General features: G+C 31.7%; 2 protein-coding genes across 9 annotated transcripts in view; both read left to right on the forward strand.

Annotated features, from left to right (window-relative positions):
• MRP (Multidrug-Resistance like Protein 1) overlaps positions 1-871 on the forward strand; it is a 93,066-nt gene extending 92,195 nt beyond the window's left edge. For all 8 annotated transcript variants that reach the window (XM_074180362.1, XM_074180363.1, XM_074180361.1 and 5 more), the window contains exon 16: positions 65-871. In XM_074180362.1, coding sequence (XP_074036463.1) covers positions 65-423 — 359 coding nt within the window. In that variant the 3' untranslated portion in view covers positions 424-871. The remainder of the gene's footprint in view (positions 1-64) is intronic.
• The window catches only part of LOC111516459 (multidrug resistance-associated protein 1-like), a 179,667-nt gene that overhangs the window by 65,386 nt on the left and 99,241 nt on the right, over positions 1-15,040 (forward strand). The window lies entirely within an intron of this gene.

The raw sequence follows: 15,040 nt of genomic DNA on the forward strand, positions 1-15,040 counted from the left end.
AATCTGGTAAAATTTCATATCTAATCGATAAAACTCTTATAATTATGTGGTAACATGTTTTCAGGTTTGAATGCAGGTCTCAATCACGAAGTTACAGAAGGAGGTGAAAATCTTTCAGTTGGCCAGAGACAGTTGATTTGTTTAGCCAGAGCTCTGCTCAGGAAGACAAAAGTGCTAGTGTTGGATGAAGCAACGGCGGCTGTTGACCTGGAAACTGATGATCTCATCCAGAAGACGATCAGAACCGAATTTAGTAATTGTACAGTACTCACTATAGCACATAGATTAAATACTATTATGGATTCTGATCGTGTCATAGTCCTTGATAAAGGAAAAATCATTGAGTTTGATACACCAAGCAATTTATTGAAAGATGAAAATTCAATATTTTATAGTATGTCAAAAGATGCAGGTTTAGTGTAAATACCAGTACAATTAGAAAATGGTTTCAATGGAATTAGGATTGTGGTGTTTTGACTTTATTGCCATCATAATAATCTTTACTTTTGGTTTGATAGTGATCACTTTTACATTATTTTATATTTTTGTACTTAAAGATTTTACTGTGGAACTTAAGCGGCTACTTAAAGTTTGCAAAACTGGTGACCTAAAATATTTAAATCACTTGAAATATTAAAAAAGAACTGATATGTTCTTTCACAATTCTCATATAAAAATTTTCACATACCCCAGTATTCTTGCCAGTGTTTTTGTATTAATATTCAACTAGGCTTAATGATATATAAGTCATTGAAGTACACTTTTTTTATACATATTACAAGTTTTTAGTTGTTTGTTAGTGAATATTAATTTTTTTGTTTAATTTTGAGAACTTTTGTTCACTTCATTAAATCGAATCGTTGAAAAATAATGTTTTTTTTTATATGAATATATATTCCTATGCACTGAGTTTTGAATCTGTGATCCCACAGCATGGAAAGATGAATTAATCAATTGAATTCAGAGACTCCAGACCAATTATTTATATCAGCTTTCAGAGACTTTCATTTCGATATATAAGCACTACCAACAAGCAGATAGGGCAAGTCTAGTTGAAAGTGCGGTACAAAGTGATCTAATGAGGGGATATACATTTGAGTATTCGTCTGAAGTTTCAGTAAAAGTGTTGGTGTTGTATTGTTAGTGTAGCAGTGAAATAAAGGTAAGTTTAATTGTACAGGGTAGTCAGTTACTGTCAAACCCACGGAGAAAACGTATCAATAGTAATATGTCGAGGGGTGACCTCATTTGCTGTTGTGAATATTTGGCATTTATTTCGACAAAGATTTGTCCTCTCGTACCTTGACGTTTTTTGGGTTTATAAATTTTCACAATCTGAAAAATAAATATAGATCGACAAAGAATCTGCTCTCAAGTGTAATAAAGTGCACACTGAAAAGTTCATCCCCGGAAAGTTACTGAATAATACGAACCTTTGAAAAGTCCAATCAGTCTGCTTAGCGATTTTTATTATTGAATAATAATAATAATAATAATATTTATTCATCCTCAAAGACGTTGACAAACGTATAGGATAGGTCAGTATTAAGCACATAAAAATCACATCAAACGATAAAATTGTAGATAAAAATAATACAATGAAAATTTATACAACAAAGTCAGATTTACAAAAATTAAAACAATTGTAGTTATAAAAATTGAATATGTCATGCCAAAGCCGCAGTAGTTTCGGTAAGAATAATGGACCATTTGGAAAATGAAAATCTTTTATGCGATTCCCAACATGGCTTTAGACGAAAAAAATCGGTTGAAACAGCATCTTATCATCTAATGAATTACATATACACTGAGATCGAAAACAAAAAATATGTCCTCTCTTTATTCTTCGATTTATCGAAGGCTTTCGATAAATCGAAAGTGTGCCCGGAGTTTCTACTCCCTAAACTATCCAATTTAGGTCTCCCAACTAATATAATTAATTGGATACAATCTTACATGTCCGAAAGAAACATGAAGGTACTTTGCAATGGGTCGTTCTCTGAGACCAAAAAGATAACACTCGGTGTGCCCCAGGGCTCGGTTGTAGGCCCCCTACTGTTTCTCCTATATACAAACGACCTACCTCAATATATAGAAGATGGACACATTACGATGTTTGCGGATGACACTACCATAACTTTAACGGGACAAAACGTTGAGCAACTTATTTGTAAATCTGAAAGTATTGTTGACCAGTTCAGTGCTTGGTGCGAAAGAAACAAACTTATCCTTAATACCTCCAAATCAGTATCGATGAAGTTTCACTTTAGGACTGATACTCTAAATGCTCCTGTTACATATGATATTGAAAACGTACAGGTGACGAAATTTCTTGGTACCTATTTAGATTCTAATCTAAACTGGGAAAAACAAGTAGACAATACATGTTCTAAAATAAATAAAGCATACTATGCAATAAAGCAACTGAAATCAACATTAAGGGAATCAGCGTTACTCAGCATTTATTATGCTATGGTATACTCCCATATCAATTTTAATATTATGATCTGGGGGAGGGCAAATGATTTTATGAGAGTTTTTGTTGCCCAAAAACGAATTATAACACTTATATTCAATATGAACTACAGGGACAGTTGCCGTGCTATCTTTATTGAGAAAAAAATGTTAACAGCGCCTTGCATCTTTATCTTGAAATGCATAATGTTTGCCAGGGAAAACCCTAATCTCTTCACAGAGAACGCCACTGTCCATAACTACAATACCAGAAATGGACATCTATTGCAAATCCCTCAACATCGTATGTCATTCTTCAAAAAATCTCCACAGTACAATGCTATCACCTGCTTCAATAAGATACCAGATAAATTTAAAAAGGTCAAGAGTAACCTAAAATTTCACGACAATATTAAAAACCTTCTAATACAGAAATGCTATTATAGTTATCAGGACTTCTTGAACGACGATCTCCCAAACAACTCAAATACATTTTAATTTAAAGTTTTGTCTGGCATTCCTAGTCTAACATTGTTATTATGTATATATTTTTGCTTATTTTGTGTGTGCCTTATCACTGCGATGTAAGTTCACTGAATGTACTTCTCATTTGATTATTTGACTTGGGGTCCTCATAATGTCATATTTTAAATATCTACCCTGACTTACCACATATACCAAGTGTATCGCGTTTTGGTCAATAAATATTATCTTATCTTATCTTAACCCATTCAGTCGAGATGGTCCGAGACAAATTTGCCAATACTATAGTAGGCCTTAGAAAGAAGCAATGTTTTAACAGCTTTTTTAAATGCTACAGTGTTCATCTGTTTGAAATGGTCTGGTAACTGATTGAATAATTTTATTCCCATATATTTGGGAGAATGTTCGAATTTTATAGTTTTATGTTTAGGAATGCTCAACTCCTCTGCATATCGAGTTGGGTAGCTATGATAGAATGAGTTCTTAGTACACTCTGTTATACATTCGCGAACATATAATAGTATATTATGCAACGATCATGTAATGATGGTTATTAAGACACGAGCATTAACCGGGATACGAAACGAGCCGAAGGCGAGTTTTGTATGGTATATGCGAGTGTATTAATAACCATTACATGAGAGTTGCATACGCTATTTTTTCTAAACCCGATAAATAATGAAAAACTATAAATATTATATTTGTATTAAACACATTTACAGTAATTGACTCATATTTTTTTAAAAAAAACCAAACTTAATGGTATTATCATGGATATATGAAAACTATAAAGATTCTAATTATATTTATATTGAATATAACAACTGTAATTAATCTGATCTTTTAAAAATATTGGAGTCGATGGTATTCCTTCTATATCGCTGTTTTCAGACATTTTGATAATATAGGTAGGTAATATGAAAACTGATTTTGACAAATAAAGCAATTAGTTACTCAGGTTAGAATCTAGGACAAACAAAGAAACAGGATTCTTGATTGAAAAATTATGGGTTTCTATTCGTTGATAATCAGAATAAGAATATGCTTTATTGTCGAAAGAATACAATTCTTGTTGACAAAGTCAGTTGTCGTACATGGATGTATGTTGAAATATAGTTAAAATAACACTTACAGATGTATAAACACAAATAAACAGGATCTGATCAAATTAGAGTAAATAATTTATTTATTTATTTATTTATCGGTCAAGTACACTACAGAATTATTATAAAATCCCAAATGGTACGTCAAGAAAGTTTCAATTGTTGAAACCAGTCAAGCATTAGAGTTCAGTTATGAACCCAACAAGTAAAATCCTTAATATAACTATTATAATTGCTTAAAAATAAATAAACCTATTTATATACCCACCACAAACTATTAATAAAATACCAAATGGAACATGAAAAAAAAATATTAAAAAGACAAAAATAAGCTTAAAGACATTCAACACTAATGAATAATAAAATTATAAAACAAAATGTAACTATGTCAAGTACATTACAGAATTGTAACAAAGTCCCAAATATTACATCAATGTGCAAACAAACCCTGGAGTCAAGTTATTACTTCATATTAAATAAAGGTATGCATTTTCATTTGTCAAATAGTGCATTAAGTTCAAATTCAAAAAAAAAGACATGTACGAATACTAGAATAAGTTATGATTATTAAAAGAAATAATAAACAACTATTCAGAAGTTTAATGAACAATCTCTTGATAAAGTCGTCTAATTGCCATTTTTTTGAATTTTAAATATGAATATATATATATGTATATATATATATATATATATATATATATATATATATATATATATATATATATATATATATATATATATATATATATATATATATATATACACACACATATATATATATATATATATATATATATATATATATATATTTATACACCCATCCATACATACATATTCACATAATTGAGCCTCAGCAATGACAGATATGGATAATGAGTTCATTCAGATAATTTGGCTATAAAAAAATTCATCCAAGCTATAGAAGGGATGATCAAAGAATAAAACCTTCACACTACCTCTGAATCTGTTATAATTCTTGATTTCCCTAATTCTTGCTGGAAGGTAGTTGTATATTTTCAAGCCGTTATATATAATAGAGTCCTTTACGAGGCGACTTTTGGGTATAGGCAACATAAGAGTCAAGTTTTGGGAAGATCGAGTATTGTAAGACGATGACGCTCCTTTACATAGATCACGCTGCTTATGAATCAAACAAGATGTTTCCAATATAAAAATAGAGATCACTGTGAGGATTTGGTGATTTTTGAAGTATTCTTTGCACGATTTGCGACTCTTAATCTTGAAGAGGGCTCTAATGGCTCTTTTTTGTACAACTTGGATCATCTGTAATAAATTTTTATTGCATGCACCCCAAAAAGCAATTGCATAACCTATATGCGATTCAATTAATGCATGGAAGGCAGATTTTGCTGCTGCAAATCCTACCTCATTATTGATGACTCTAATGGCATAGCACCCAGAGGATAGTTTTTTAGACAGTTTTTTAACATGTTCATCAAATCTCAGGTTACTGTCAATATGAAGACCCAAGAATTTTGTGCAGGGGGAATTGTCAATATTAGTTGAATCAAGAATTATTGTGTCCAATTCACATTTGAAGGTTAACAAGTTAGTTTTGAGTACAAGGAGATTATTGTCAAACCACGTTCTTATTGTTTCGAGATCACGTTGTATGACATTGTGTAAAGATGTTTCATCACTACTGTGCCAAAGTATAGTGGTATCTGCAAATAACGTGAACCTCCCAGATATATTCAAATGGGAGATATCGTTGACATATAACAAAAATAAAATAGGTCCCAGTACCGAACCCTGAGGCACACCACATCTAGTAGATCCAATACGTGAATAGTGGTCAGTTTTTACCAATTGGCTACGATTCTCCAGGTAAGATCTAAACCACTGCAGGCTAATTCCTCTGAAACCATAATAATCAAGTTTGTCTAACAGAATTTGGTGATTTATGCAATCAAAGGCCTTGGTTAGGTCGCAAAATACTGCCGCGGTTGATTGCCCTTCATTAATTCGTTTGTAGACTTTGGTCATTAGCGCCAATACGGCATCATTCGTATTCTTGCGTTTTTGAAATCCGAATTGATCCTCGCTTAGTATGTTGTTACGGCATAAAAACCTTAGCAACCTTTCCTGCACCAATTTCTCGATTATTTTGGCCAGGGTGGGAATTAGAGTTATAGGCCTAAAGTTCGATGGGTCGCTACTGTTCCCACCTTTATGAATTGGGACAACACAATGGAAATTTTTAAAAACTCTGGGAAGAGGCCCAGATTGAAGGATCGGTTTATAAGTTCAGCTAAGATATTGAGAGCATCATCTGGAATATTGTCAAATAGAGTGGCAGAGAGATCGTCAATTCCCGCCGCTCGTTTATTTTTAATTGATTGTATAGTGGCTCTCAACTTTATCGCATCAGTCGGTTCAAAATAAAAATTGTTTTCAACTTAAACATCTGACATATGTGCTAAATAGTCGGAGGGGGGTTTCAAGTGATTAGTTGTCTTAGATGCTATGGTACAGAAATAATAATAATAATAATAATAATATTTTATTCACCATTCACGATACATAGTGTATATATGGTAAGTCAATCAATAATCAGAATTAATACTAGGTATGAATTTTAAAATGTTAATATTTATACAAGACGTCACTTAAAAGGAAAAAAAGAAATAAATTTATACATACATATAAACACATACACAATTGAAATATATAAAAACGTATACAGATCTAGTTCATATTTTATTTTTCAGAAATTATTATTATCGTCTAAAAATTCTTGGAAACTATAGTAGCATTTCTCTAATAGCAAGTCTTTAACTTTCTTTTGAAATATGATGTTACTTCCAGTCCGTTTGAGTGATTCTGGTAGTTTATTGTAATATATGATTGCATTGTAATCCGGAGACCTCTCATAGAATGTCGTTCTATGTTTAGGAATTTTCAATAAGTTGCCGTGTCTGGTGTTATATTCATGTTTCTCAGAATTACACGAATAACTATCTATATTCTGTTTGGCAAAGATAATACATCGAAAAATGTACACAGCAGGCACCGTAAGAATTTTATTTTCTTTAAAGATAGATCGACAACTGTCTTGATAATTCAAGTTAAAAATCAGTCTTACTAAACGCTTTTGGGAAACAAACACTCTCAAGAATTCTCTTGCTCGACCCCAAGCCAATATATTCATATTAATATGTGCATATGCCATAGCATAGTAAATGCTTAGCAAGCCTGCTATATTCAAGGTTGATTTCATTTGTTTAATAGCGAAATAGGCTTTATTTAGTTTTGAACATACACTTTCAATGTGTCTACTCCAATTTATACTCTCATCTAAATGAGTGCCTAAAAATTTAGTTTCCATGGAGGGTTGGATGTCGTCAATTACAAAAAGTTCGTTGGGTAACAATTTTCGGTTAAAAAATTTGACTATTACCGATTTGGACGTGTTTAGAATTAACTTATTTCTCTGACACCAGGATGAAAATTGATTTACAACCATTTCCAGTTTAACTGCAAGCTGTTCTGCATCCTGATCGGATATTGTTATCGTTGTGTCGTCGGCAAACATGGTAACATGAACGTTTTCTAAATATTGTGGAAGATCATTTACATAAAGAAGAAACAGCAGTGGCTCAAGAACTGAATCCTGTGGTACCCCATGTTTCACAGCCTGACTGAAATTGAATTATTGCATCTCACTATCATGGTTCTATCTGTTATATATGATTGTATCCACTTTATTATACTGGCTGGAAGTCCTAGAGGCGCCAATTTATCTATTAAAGTTTCAATACACACTGTATCAAAGGCTTTTGACAAGTCGAAAAATAATGATAGGACATATTTGTTGCTGTCAATCTCTTTATATATATAATTAAGCAAGTGACACGAGGCTGTTTCAATCGACCTGTTTTGCCTGAAACCATGCTGAGAAGTACTTACTAATTTATTCTTTTCTAAGTGATAAATCACTCTTGTAGACACTATTTTTTCAAACAATTTCGATAAAGAACTGAGAAGAGAAATTTGCCTGTAGTTGTCAACTACTTTTAGGTCACCTTTTTTGTGCAGAGGAATTACCAATGCTTTTTTAAATTCATCTGGAAAGAACCCTTGTATAAGTGATTGATTCATTAGGTATATAAATGGTTTTAGTATTAAGTCAATAATATTTTTTATAACTATAATCGATAATTCATCATAGCCTGAAGATGTCTTATTTTTCATTCTATTAAGACAATCCACTACTTCATATTCTGTGATAGGGTAAGATGGGTATGGATAATTGATGGTGACATTTTCTACTCTAGTACAGGGAAGAGACATATTCTGACCAAAATGATTTAACATTGCGGAATCTGATGCATTAGCGAAATGCTCAGCAAAAGTTAATGCAACTTTGTGTGGGTCAGAGATAACGGTATCCTTCTGCTGAAGAATGATTTTTTCTTTTCCATCTTTCTTTTTTATACCTAATTCATTATTAATAATTTTCCAGGTTTCTTTAGTTTTATTTGCGGATTTATTTATTTTCGACGAATAATGGTCTGTTTTTGCCTTTTTAACTTTTTCTTTGTGTTCTTTAACTTTTGCCTTGTATCCGTCCTTTAGAATGGAATTGGTTTCATGAGAGTGTGATAAAATCCAAAACATATCCTTCAACTCTTTACTTTCTTTAGTTATTTCATTTGTTACCCAACGTTTTGTGTTATTACCATTGTTTCTTATATGTACATGTTTACTTGGACATGATATATCATAATACCATAGTAATGTCTGAATGAAATATTGGAAAGCTTCATTAAGAAGTAGATGATATACAGGCAACCAGTCTTCAAAAGTCAGTCTTGTTCTTAGTTCCTTAATATTGTCAGGATAAAGCGTACGCCTCATAACTGAATGTCTGCTACACACTTCTGCTAGTCATTAAAGGTATCAGGACTCACTGAAATTTCTGAAGCTTCCTTTTTTTCCCCCGAAGGTCATTCATAATATTCCAGATTACCTTGGATTTATTGTCAGCCCCATCTATTCTGGTTTTGTAGTGGATTTCCTTTGCGACCTTAATGACTTTGCGATAAATGCTTCGATATTTATTGTAGTAGGTATAAAAAAATGGTTCACTTGTAAATTTTCTTATTGAGTGTAGATATCTCATATTTCTGGCAGATGTTTTTATGCCTTTGGTGAGCCATTGTTTTTTTTTTCCTATTTTTCAGTTTTCGGATTGGAAAAGCCTTATTAAAGTTAATAAGGAGAAGATTGTAAAATGCTAGGAACGGACCAGGCGAATTAAACACCTCATACCAGTTAGACAGATGACAAAGGTTATGGAATAATGCGTAATTATTTGAGCTGAAAACTCGACCGAATTTGGATTTAGGTTTTGGAGCTAAGATATAGAGTACCACTTATTGCTTCGTGATCAGATAACCCTGAAGGTAATACCTCATAAGAAATCTGCTCAAGATTACTACATAAGTATTCAATTGTAGTCACAGAATACTGTGAAATGCGAGTCGGATCCTTAATATGCATTTGAATATTGAACGAAGACAATAAATTGATAAGTTCTTGAGTATGGACAGATTCAATATCAGAAAAATTGATATTAAAATCCCCGGTTATTACAACTTTAGACTGAATATGTAATTGTGCTAAGATCACTTCCAATTTGTTGAGAAAATTGCTGATATCTGTTGCTGGAGCTCTATAAATACTAAATATATACATGTCAATATTTTTGCTATAAATAGTTGAACATTCAAATTGTTTTTCCTCAAGGACGTCATCAAATTTGTCGACTGTTCTAAAGCTGAAAGTATCTGCTATTGAGTTTTTAATAAAAATAATAGTTCCTCCGTGCGATGATCTCAATCTGGTGTATCTGGCAATAGGTGTGTAATCAGGTAAGTAGGCTGGCTCGCCTTCCTTCAGCCAGTGCTCGGTTAGTAAGACTATATTGTTATGAAAAATCTGTATCATAATGGATATCATTATGAAACGGATTATGGTCATATAAGTGTATTGTTAGAGTACGGGTGTAGAAAAAAGTATTTTAAAGATATAGATGCAGGGAAAGGTTAAAATTTGATGACTAATGAAAAATGTCTTGCATGATTCCCTCCATGGGATGCCTAGTAATTTCCTAACAATTTTTTTTTGAGCAATGAAAACCCTATCTTTGTCAACACTGTTTTCCCATAGGATCACATTATAACTTAGATGGCTATAGACCAGACTGTAATATACATCTAAAATGGCGCGTAAAGGCATACAATTCTTAATTCTTGAGATTGCATAATACCCTTGATTGATTTTTTTACAAACTGTGATATGGTCAGACCACTTCAAACAGTTGTCTACATGAACGCCAAGGAATTTTGTACAACTTGTACATGCCAGTGCCATTCCATTGATTAGTAAGGCAAGTGATTGCTTTTTCAGATCGTTTTTTAAATTAAAATAGATATATTTTGTTTTGGTCAAGTTTACAATCAGATTGTTCCTTTCACACCAATTTAAGAACAGTGATATTAATTCCTCTGTTTTTTATTTTAATTGTCATCTGCGAAAAGAGTGAGAGCATGTTCATTACTGGTGAAATAAGTAGGCAGATCATTTACAAACAACAGAAAGATCAGCGGACCTAACACAGAGCCTTGAAGAACTCCAGAACATATATCGTGATAGTCTGATTTCATATCTTTAATCTTGACGAACATCCTACGATCTGTAAGAAAGTCAATGATCCATTCTAGGAAGTCCCCTCTAAATCCTAGATTATATAATTTGCTCTCGATGAATTTAAAATTTAAACAATCGAACGCACGTGACAGATCGAAGAATATTCCTGCAACATGCTTACCCCTATCTAAAGAAGCGTATATGATTTCTAAGAATCTCCAAGTAGCTGATTGAGTGGACTTGCCTTTGCAAAAACCATGTTGAGAATCAGACAGGATCTTAAACCTTGATAAAAATCTTAATATTCTCTCATTCACAACCTTTTCAAAAATTTTTGAGAAAATGCTTAGCAGGGCCACGGGACGATAGTTTGTAATATCCAATGCATCGTTCTTCTTATGAACTGGTATGATCATGGCTGTTTTTAGAATTGAAGGGAATTTGCCACTTGTGACAGATTCATCAAATAAGCTAAATGTTTTGAAATGTGTAACTTAATTTCTTTTAAAATTCTCACTGATATATTATCAATTCCTGTACTTAGATCAATAGATCATACGTATGCACATACGTGCATACGTATGATCTATTGTCGGCAAAATGGTCTGCTAAGCTATTTTCTACTACTGAAGAGAAATAGAGACCCCAAATATGTTCGCAACATGATCTCTGTCTTTGATTACTTTATTATTATAGTTGAGAGTAATATCTCTTTGAATTTTTTTTCTGTTCGTTTCTTTGTTAACTGGGTTCCAAACTGTTCTATTTTTATTGTTAGAATTCTTAATTACATTTTCGTAAAAATTCAACTTTGAACGTTTTATTAATGATTCATAGTCTTTCTTCGCTTTTTTGTATGTAGCACGAGAATCTTCGTTGCCTATATTTTTACATAACCAATGCATACTTTTTAAATCAAGACTGGCCTGTTTCACTTCAGGAGTTATCCAGTTATAATAATCTTTATTTGAAATAGGTAATCCTAATCTACATTCACAAAGTATAATCTTATATATAGTAATTAGCAGCTCCTTCGATAGTATTAATATATTTGTTTTGTTTTAAATTCAAACGTACACACTAGGTATTTACATTTCGAGTTATATTTTCCATTGTTTTGCTAAAAGAAAACCATTCAAGTATAGCCAAATACCATAATAATCATATACAATCCTACCTATGAACCAATAAGAATGCTATCCCAATATACACTTATAGCTCAAAAGAAAATACATATATTGATACCATTCACGTACAGCCAAATACCACAATAATCATATACAAACATACATATGAAACCAATAAGTTATGCTATCCCACTACCCACTATACACTCATATCCCGTAAGAAGATACATATATTAATACTTGTATTGATACTAAAAATTATTAATCCTGATAGATATACAATATCTATCTGTACTGTACATTTACTTTTGCTGTAAATGGTTTATCATTTTTATTTTAAACTGTTGCAGAGTTTCTGATTTCTTTATATCATCTGGCAAACTGTTGTAAGCAATGAATCCCTTGAACACCAAAGTTTTAATATTGTAAGCTTTTGTTTGCCTAGTCACATGTAAGTTATGTTTACTTCTCGTATCATGCTGGTGAATATGATGGAAGAAGATTATGCAACATTTTGAAGATATAACTCATAGTTAAATAAATAAGTCTATTTTCTATTGACAGCCATTGTAATGTTCCCAACATCAATGATATTGGTGTATATCTGTTACATCTCAAAGTGATTCTCATTGCACGATTTTGAAGTTTTTGTAGTGATCTCATTTTATTGAGGTCAAAACCATACAATAAGGTCGGGCAATATTCGAAGTGAGGTTTGATAATTGTATTATATACGGTAATTCTTGAGCTCATACTCAAATGCTGAGATACCCTCGAAAAAAAATATAGTTTTTTGAGTATTTTTTTCTGAATATAATTGAAATGACCATTCAACGTTAAGTGGTTGTCAAGCATAAACCCTAAATATTTAAACTCTTGAACTAATTCAATTGTATTATTTTCTATTTTGATGTGAATTTCATTTATATCAAATTGTCTGTATTTAAATGGTGTGGCAATTATCATCCCCTTTGTTTTGTCTACATTCAGTTTCAATTTATTCATTTTGAGGTATTCTGTTATTCTATTCAAAGAATTATTCATCTTTTGTACGGCATTATTCAAATCTCTATCAGTTACTGATATTAACGTGTCATCTGCGAACAAGTGTATATAGTCACATTTATTGTAATGCTTTATGTCATTTATGTATAGAAGAAACAATAGCGGACCCAAAATGCTTCCTTGTGGAACTCCATGTTGCACTTCCAATGGAGCTGACAATGAATTACCAACTTTTGTTTGTTGTTGTCTACCTGTTAAATAGTTGTTAATCCATTCAAGTACTTTTCCCCTTATGCCGTAGAGTTTCAGTTTTTTTAGGAGTATATTATGGTTAATGGTTTCAAATGCTCGCCTCAAATCCAAAAACACAACCACAGTGAACATATTTTTACTCATACTACTTTTCCATTCATTAACAGTTAACTGAATGGCTGACTCACATGAATGATTGGATCTAAAACCAGATTGATTCATAAAAAGTATACTCTTTTCATTACAATATTGCAACAGTTGTTTATAAACTACTAGCTCTAAAAGTTTTTCAGCACAAGGTAAAGTGTTGATAGGGCGGAATTCACTACATTTATTTGTATTAGTCACTTTTTCAGTTGGAGTAACAGTACTAATCTTCAATTCTGTAGGAACCATACCTTTTTCTAATGATGTATTTATAAAATAACACCATACATGACCAATTACCTGAAAACTGTTTTTTATAATTTTACTATACATTTCATCAATAGGTGAACCTTTATTAGCATCAATTTCCGATATTACTATTTTCAGCTGTTTTAGGTCTATTAGTTCGAAGGCACTAAAGCTATCTTCATAATTTTCAATATAGCAAACTAACTCACACTCTTCAATACTTTGGATAATATCGTTGATACTACTTAGAAAGTATTTATTAAAACAATCTGCTATGTCATTACTGTCTTTTATCAATATATTTCGTCCATTCCGTTCAAAAGTATACACCATTAAAATAGTAATTGTGGTTTTTTTTCGGATTTATTAAGTTTTTCAACGTTTTCCACATTAAACGTGGATTATGTACATTTCTATCAATTTGGTTGAAGTAAAAGTGATCTTTCTTTTTTTAATGATATTTACAACAGCATTTCGTTTAAGCTTAAAATTTTCCTAATTCACATCACTTGAATTCAGTTTAAAACACTTATATGCCATGTCTCTATCTCTACTTAGTTTTCTGACTTCGTTGTCGTACCAGGGTAATTCATTTTCATAATGAGTAATTGTTTTTAAGGGAGCTATCTCATTTACAACTTGGTTGAAGTGTATTTTATATTAATGAAAATATCATCTATATTGGTACTATTTAGCATAAAAGTGCAGTTAATCAAGTTTAAATTGATATCATCGAGATTTTTATCAGTTAATCGTCTTACAGTTTTCATACATTTGTTGCTAAAATTAATTTTTTCAGAATAGAAACATTTGATTGATATTACAGAATGATCAGTAATTTTTGGTTCGTCTAGTACATTCACTTGACTATTTTCGAAATTCGTTAGTACATAATCAATTAGTGTTTTACTTGTATTCGTCACTCTGGTGAACGTTTTTACCTCTTGAGTTATGCCGTATGTATTAAATATATCCTTGATTTTGTTTGTATAAAAGTCACCTGAAAAGAAATTCAAATTAAAGTCTCCAACCAAGATTGTACGACAGTTGTTACAGAATATTTCTTCACATATATTTTCCAAATGCTCCAAAAAAGTTGCATGACTTTCGTTAGGAGAATGATACAAACAACCAATTACCCAATTACTAGTGGACGATTTGTGTTTTTTGGTCGGAACAACATTTATCGATAGCATCACTTATAATATTCATGAAGGCCAGAAAGCTCTCATCTGTATCAGTTTTGTTATATATTACATCAAAACTGGTTTTGGACAATGTCGAGGACAGTTGTTTCAAGTTATGCTCTGATACATCTCTATAAATAACATAAGATTGTTCAATAAGTTTAGATTTTTCTAATGGCATATAATAAGTAACTGTGAATACTTTGTGATCACTGAAACTACCTTCATAAACATTAGATTTGCAAAACATGTTCTCGACGTTTGTTAGTATGTAATCGACTTTAGCAGATGAAGTTTTCCCTGACTGGTTGGTAAAAACTCTAGTAGAGGTCAAAGATGTCACTTGTAAATAGAATAG

Source organism: Leptinotarsa decemlineata, unplaced genomic scaffold (genome assembly GCF_025532065.1).
Source record: "Leptinotarsa decemlineata unplaced genomic scaffold, Ldec_3_MD MMD2_tig00026294_RagTag_RagTag, whole genome shotgun sequence".
NCBI classification, from domain to species: domain Eukaryota; kingdom Metazoa; phylum Arthropoda; class Insecta; order Coleoptera; family Chrysomelidae; genus Leptinotarsa; species Leptinotarsa decemlineata.